Here is a 7,624-nt window from a genome sequence, read left to right on the forward strand (position 1 = left end):
TACATTTTTGTTCATTTTTTACTTGTATGTTTTATAGACCTATGAAAGAAAATAAAAATAATTAAAAAAAATAAAAATAATAACTAAAATTAACAAAAATTGAATGTATACAAGAACCTAGTTTCTTGTTTACGCACCTAAGTTTTAATAATAACTTGAGACTAGATAAGAACCTATGTTCTACAGTAGAGGTTCTTATAAAAACCCTAATAGAAATCTCAATAAGAGCCTCCATTATGGATGCTTTAAGGTAGCGTTTGGTTCATAAAATGTTTTTGGAAGGAAGGTAATTTGTTAAGAGAATTTGACTTTGAAGTAATTTGAATGAAATGTTGTCAGCTTTGACCACCTGTTTGGTTGGTAGACAATGGAATGGAACATGTTAAGGAATTGAAATCTGTCTGCTTGGTTCATAGAATGTAACTTTGAAATTGGAATGAAATATTGATAAATGACCAAAATGTTCTTTTTAAATTTTTTAATTTTTTTAAAATTAAAAATACTTTAATAAAATAATTATTTAACATGTGAAACAATATAAAATACACAATCCAAATATAACCATAAGCCAAACGACGTTAATAAATCAACGATGGTCGGCGGTGGTGGTCCGCAATGGTTCAGATGGCAGTGGTTCAGATCGATGGTGGTCTGCGGTGGTTTAGATGGAGGTGGTCAGCGGGTGGTTCAGATCCACATTACCTTTGGTGGTTCAAATCGATGGTTGTCCAACATTGGTGGTCGGTGGTGTCTGGCGGTGATTTAGATCGGTGGTGTCTGGCGGTGATTCAAATCGGTGGTAGTCGCGCGGTAGTCGACAGTGATTCAGATCGTCGGTGCCAAGAATCCATACATCCCTTATCAGTGTATGGACCTCCAAGTTTTTGGAATGCTCCAAATTCTACTTGAGCATCCAAATATGGTGCTTCAGGTGGCGATTGTTGGATGTGGTTCAAATAGGCAGTGGTTTCGATCGGGGGTGGTTCAGATGGGCGATGGATCAGATTGGTGGTTATTTAGATCAGTGATGGTTAACGGTGGTTCAGATTGGCGGTGGCGGACAATGATTCAGATCGGTAGTAGTTGGCGGTGGTTTAGATAGGTAGTAGTTCGTGGTGGTTCAGATCGATGGGGATGATCGACAGTGGTTCCGATCGGTGGTGGTCAATGGTGGTTCAGATGACGATGATTGGCGATGATTCAGATCGATGGTGGATCAGATTGGCTGTGATTCAGATTGTGGTGGTCGACAGTGGTTGGCGGTGGTTCAATTAGGTGGTAGTCAGCGGTGGTGTTCGACGGTGGTTCAGATGGCAGTGATCGGCGGTGGCCGGCAGTGGTTCAGGTGGCGGTGCTCCAGATGGCGGCGGTCTCCGGTGATTCAAATCGACGGTGGTCGACGATGGTTATATTGGGTTTTATAAGATTAGAGTATATTGGGTTAAAGACATATTTGATATCATAAAAATAGAGAATTCCATTCCAGCAAAATACCATATAGTTATTAAGGAATTCAACATTCTAATTTTATCAGATTTCTTTAGAATCTGCTAACCAAACGCACTCGTAATCAAGAAAGAAAAAATAATAATAAGAAGCAGTGTAAATAAATATAAGTGAATTGATTGTCATTTATTAGTTCGTAAAAAATATGGGATAATTTTTATTAAAATTACAATATAAGGAAGTTGGATTATTTCCTTTTTGGTACAAGTGTAATAATATTTATTTAATCAATGTGATAAAGTTTCAATTTTTCATAACATTTTTCAAAAAAAAATTATGAACAGTAATGTTAAATAATAAGCAAATTACTCATAAAGAAAAGGATATTCAGATATATCAATTGCGAGAATGAATTATATTAAATAACAATTAAACATAATTTTGATGTATTTAGGGAGTGTTTGAGATTGTTTATAAAAATAATTTATTGACTTATTCCGGTGTGAAACCGGTAATAAATAGTTTTGAGTGTTCGGATAAACAACTTATACCGGTGTCAAACCGGTAATAAGAAGTTTTTGAAAAAAGTTGAACCATTTTAACTTATAATAAGTTGATAAACAATCTCAAACACCCCTTTAACTTAAAAAATTGAGGGTTAAGTAAAAACATTTTGCCACTTAACCGGATGTCTTTTTGTAAAGATCTATTTTGTTGATTGCAGGGGATGCTTATGTTGACACTAACAGCAGCAATCAGAAAGCTTCACCCTTCTCATTGTCTATCCACCCCTTGCATGGACCCCACACCACCCCAACTAGCCTTTCTGTATACAGCTTTTGGTCTCTTGGTCATCGGAGCCAGTGGCATCCGCCCATGCAATTTGGCTTTCGGTGCTGACCAATTCAACCCGAATACTGAATCCGGCCAAGCCGGAATAGCCAGCTTCTTCAATTGGTACTACTTCACCTTAACCTTTGCTATGATGGTCTCGTTGACTCTCATCGTCTACGTGCAATCGAACGTCAACTGGGCTATCGGTTTAGCCATCCCCACTCTCCTCATGTTTTTTTCGTGTGCCTTTTTCTTTCTGGGTACCAAGATCTACGTCAAAGTGATGCCCGAAGGCAGCCCGTTAACCAGTATTCTCCAGGTTCTCGTGGCTACCATCAGGAAAAGGAAACTCACGTTACCTAAGGATCCTGAACGAACCCTCTTCAATCATACTTCCTCGAAATCTATCAACTCTAAGCTTCCTTACAGTGAACAACTCAGGTATGCTATAGAAAAAATGACCCTTTCAAGACTTTATTTTAACAGAATACAATAAACTGGCATTAAGACCCCAAATATATCTAAATGTCTTAATATACTGTTTTTATAAGACTTACGTTTATATGACTGAACAATTGTACACCCTTTGTAAAGGTGTTACAAGAAGATGTTATGACGTATTTTGCAATCCTAACAAGTTTAAAGAGATTTATCAAATAAAGTATTCAATTAGTTTTTTATATGATGTTTTTTAGAAGTGTCCTATAAAAACATCTTCAATCATATCTTCTACATTTAAATTAATGTAAGAGAGTTATTTGCTTAGAAATTAGTGTAGGAAGTAGGGGTGCTCATGGGTTGGGTTGATCGGGTTGAAGATATTTGAACAACCCAACCTAATGCTTGAGGTTTGAAAATTTTTAATCTAATCCAAACCAAAGTGCAACCTAACCCAACCCCAATCGTACGGGTTGGTCGGGTTAATACTTTGGTATATTAAAATATTCTTCTAACCTTGAATATGTTATTTCTCTACTCATAATTTCTTTTTCGTCATCAACCATTTGATACAACTTATCCATACTTCTTATGTATATCACATTCAGTTAATTTTCTCAATTTACATATATATGTTCATAGTTACTGAACATATATACAAATGAGTTATATCACTACCTCAAAATGTCACTTAGGCAACAAATGAAAAATGTTGCCTAAGAGGAGTTTATATGTTGCGTAAGGTTTAGGCAACAATCCCATGTTGCCTAAGCAATGTTGCCTTCTCAATGTTGCATAAGAACCAAGGCAACATATGTAAACAGAATATGTTGCCTAAGCGAGATTCTTAGGCAACACACAAAAGGTTATGTTGCCTAAGTAAAAAACATATGTTGCGTCCAGTATCATCTTAAACAACATACTCTATCTTCATATGTTGCCTTAGATATCAACTTAGACAACATACTCTATCTGAATATGTTGCCTAAGATATCAACTTAGACAACATACTCTATTTAGATATGTTGCCTTTGAACTGTAATTAACATAATATAATATTTATTTTAGGCAACATTTATATTGTTTAATTGTTGCCTAAGATTTTTGTGTACCATGATGCAATATTTTTTTTTTTGCACACTTTCTACAAATGAATCTCAAACAAGCAAACAAACAACCAAATGTTTTATACAAACAACTTTTATAACCAAACAAAATTAATAAGTTCAATAATTGAAAGATAATTTTTTCCTAAATAAGTTTAAAAGTAGGCAACAAGTTCAATAACACAAAATTAAAAATTTAACCTAAAGCGTGAGAGGTCGGGGTTGTTGTGTTAGAGTTTGAATCACTAGCATCCAGCATAATCATCAACGATTGTATCATCCAATACGTTCCACACAAAAGGTTACGTTGCCTAAGTAAATGTGATGGATTTATCGTACAATGTCGGTTGTCTATCTTAAAACTTATGTCAATCTTAAAATCTTCAACTATCGGGAGTTATTATGTTTTTAAGCTTAGGCAACATAGAAACAATAGTATATGTTGCCTTAGTAAATTATGATGAATCTTTTGTACAATGCAAGTTGTCACCTTGGAAGTATCAATTTGTTTACCCTAAGCAACATAGAAACAAGAATATATGTTGCCTAAGTATATTGGGTTGAATTTATAATTCTTACCTTATGCAACATATAAATAGGAATATATGTTGCCTAAGTAAACTTTGTTGGATTTATGTTTTTTTACCTTATACAACATAGTATAAGTATGTTGACTAAGTAAATTTTGACGAATTTCAAAAAAAATATGAGTGTCCAACATTGAACTAAGGCAACGTAGGCTAATATGTTGCCTAGGATACAAGCAGGCAACATTGAATTATATATATGTTGCGTAAGGTCACACTTAGGCAACATAGAACCATATGTTGCATTAGAGGAAACTTAGGCAACATATAATAGCCTTTGTTGTCTTAGTGTATCTTAAGCAACATAGGCAATTTACATTTGTTGTCTAAGACAACATTTGGTGTAGTGTATAGAGATGTGAATAAATTGAAAATATGTGTATATAAAAAACGTACGTGATAGTGTCATTGTCTAATATATATATATATATATATATATATATATTAATAAAAATTCAACAATCATATTAAATCCAAGAAATAAAAAGATATCGGGTTCATCGGATTGGATTGAGTTCAAATAATAGTAACATAATATCAACGCAATACATACTGTTTGAAAATTGTACAACTCGATTAGACATCGGGTTGTTTCGGGTTAAATTATTTCGTATTGTATTAGGTTGATCAGGTTGGCGGGTTTGTGAGCATCCCTGATAGGAAGTGTTTATTTTAAGATTGTTACTTTAATTTTGCCCCCTACTTTTAATAGTTGTATATTAATTTAATAATATTTTTTTTACTTTTAAAAACTATTAATAGCTTTTCTAATTATTAAGGAGCCGTTTACCAAACATTTATCTGGGTAAACAATTATCAAGTAACATTATCTCACTGGATGAATATGGTAAGGGCCAAGATTTTTACCCGGTAAGAACATGACAATGATCAAGAGTCTTATCCGGTAAGTGAGGGCGACGACTCTAACCAAGGTAAGCGCTTACCGGGTAAATTTTGCATACGATATCGTTTTGGTAGACTAAAATCTTACCCGGTAAATAAATAATAATGTTACATTTTATCAGTAAGTACTTATTGAGTAAGTGTTAGGTAAACGGCCCAAAAATAAACAAATAATAAAAAAAAACTCACGTAGAAAGTAAGAGAATGTAAACTAGGATGCATAGTGAATTCTGGAGAGGAATTGGGGGTAATGGTGTTTTGTAGGTAAAGAGTGGGTTGGAGATGTTCTTAAACATATCTTTTCATAACATATTTGTTTTTATAAGACTTTTTTTCATTAATAATACTATATAGGAAAACTAATAAGACGATCTGTTCCAAAATTGTCCTAAAAAACTTGTTAGTACGCTAAAAACGTCTTCTCAACCTATTGTAACCTCTTTACATATGACATACATTAGGGTTGTTAACGAGTCAGCTTTTAACTAGCTAACCAAGCTCGAGCTTAAAACTTGTTGAACTCAAGTTGATCTTGAGCATAAACCAAAACCCGTTAACTTAACTAGTTTGAGCTCCATAACATCAATGTTCGACTCGGCTTGTTTGAAAGCTCTATTAAACTTTTTGAGTCTAGTCGATCCAGTCGAGCATGCACTTTTCGAGCCAAACACGTTCATATATCCATAAATTTTATAATCAACGTATATTAGTTTTTGAGGTCGATCCAATAAACGGGGTAGTTGATCTCGATTTCGAGTTTGTAAACGAGTATCAAGCTCGAGCTTGAACATTAGAAAAATATATTGTAAAAAAATTTATTCGAGCTCAAGACTGGCAATATTATATCGAGTCGAACTCGAATAACCTACAACTTGACTCAATTCGGCTCATTAACACCCTGCACATAATCGTTGTCGTCTATAAACTCAAGTCCTATAAAACACTTTATTAGAACATTTAGACTACTTATTTAACGTTCTATAAAGCCGATTTTATTACAGAGAGAGTATGCGACTATGTTCTCAAGATTGATTTACAACACTTTTTCCATATATAATGGGTTTTTTTTAATATCATGTAACAGGTTTCTAAACAAAGCAGCAATATTTTGCCCTGGGGACAACATTAACCCCGATGGATCATCAGGAAACAGATGGACGTTGTGCAGCATGCAACAAATAGAAGAAGTGAAATGTGTAATAAAAACGATTCCTATATTGATTGCAGCCACATTCTATGCTGTTTCACTTAACCAAACGCAAACCTTTACGGTCTATCAAGCCCTTCAATCTGACCGCCGATTCAGGTCTAACACGTTCAAGATTCCAGCCGCTTCTTACACTTCATTCCAAATGCTTACGCTCACTATATGGATTCCGATCTACGATAGAATTATGGTTCCATTCCTTCGAAAACTAACAAAGAAAAGAGACGGAATCACAATTCTCCAAAGAATGGGAACCGGACTCGGAATCAACATTCTAGCAATGCTCATGGCTGGAATCGTCGAAGCGAAAAGAAGAAATATGGCAAATTCTAAATCAGTAGTGGGATTCGAGCCAAGAAGAGGTAGTGTTTCTTCTATGTCGGCTAATTGGCTGGTACTTCAGTTGGTGTTTAGTGGACTTTCTGAAGGGTTCACGATTATTGGTGTCACTGAGTTTTTCTACAAGGAGTTTCCCGAAAACATGAGAAGTTTTGCGGGTTCGATAACGGCTTGTGGGATCGCAATGTCTTTATATTTGAGTAGTTTCTTGATATTGATGGTTCACAGATTAACTAGGGAAGATAACGGGAGAAATTGGTTGGCTGACGACTTGAATGAGGCGAAGTTAGATCATTACTATTACTTTTGTGCAGGTTTGGGGGCGATGAACTTTATCTACTTCCTAATGTGCGCAAAATGGTATAAATACAAAGGGACCGGGAATGAACCAGTTGAAATGCCATCGAGAGAGATGAAACCAGGGAAACATGATGTATGAAAACGAAATGACCAAGAAAAATAAACGAATGTAATATGAAACTTTAAACATCGATCGTCAAGATCATTTCCCTTGGTTAAAACCCATGTTTTGTGTTGGTCTTTGAGGCATTCTGTTAAATAGTTAGTGTCATGTTTGTATAAATTTCTTATATATTAAAGCGTAAAATGTTGCTATTTTCCCAGTTTTACAAGTAGCAAATCGGATTCAATGGGAAAAAGGGGAAACGCGAGCTAAATACTCAACCTCTAAATCTATCAGACAGTATACGATTGTTGAATCGTTCCTATACGGATACCCATTAATCTAACCGCCTATTCAACAT

The 7,624-nt window shown here is 34.8% G+C and overlaps 1 protein-coding gene across 1 annotated transcript in view; it reads left to right on the forward strand.

Moving 5' to 3' along the window:
• LOC112511692 (protein NRT1/ PTR FAMILY 2.11-like) overlaps positions 1–7,419 on the forward strand; it is a 20,354-nt gene extending 12,935 nt beyond the window's left edge. Inside the window, exons 3-4 of the mRNA XM_025117403.1 lie at positions 2,171–2,721; positions 6,399–7,419. Of these exons, the coding sequence (XP_024973171.1) occupies positions 2,171–2,721; positions 6,399–7,299 (1,452 nt within the window). The 3' untranslated portion in view covers positions 7,300–7,419. The remainder of the gene's footprint in view (positions 1–2,170; positions 2,722–6,398) is intronic.
• Positions 7,420–7,624: the final 205 nt, after the last annotated feature.

Source organism: Cynara cardunculus, assembly GCF_001531365.2.
Source record: "Cynara cardunculus var. scolymus isolate 2C chromosome LG 4, CcrdV1, whole genome shotgun sequence".
In the NCBI taxonomy this organism is placed as follows: Eukaryota; Viridiplantae; Streptophyta; class Magnoliopsida; order Asterales; family Asteraceae; genus Cynara; species Cynara cardunculus.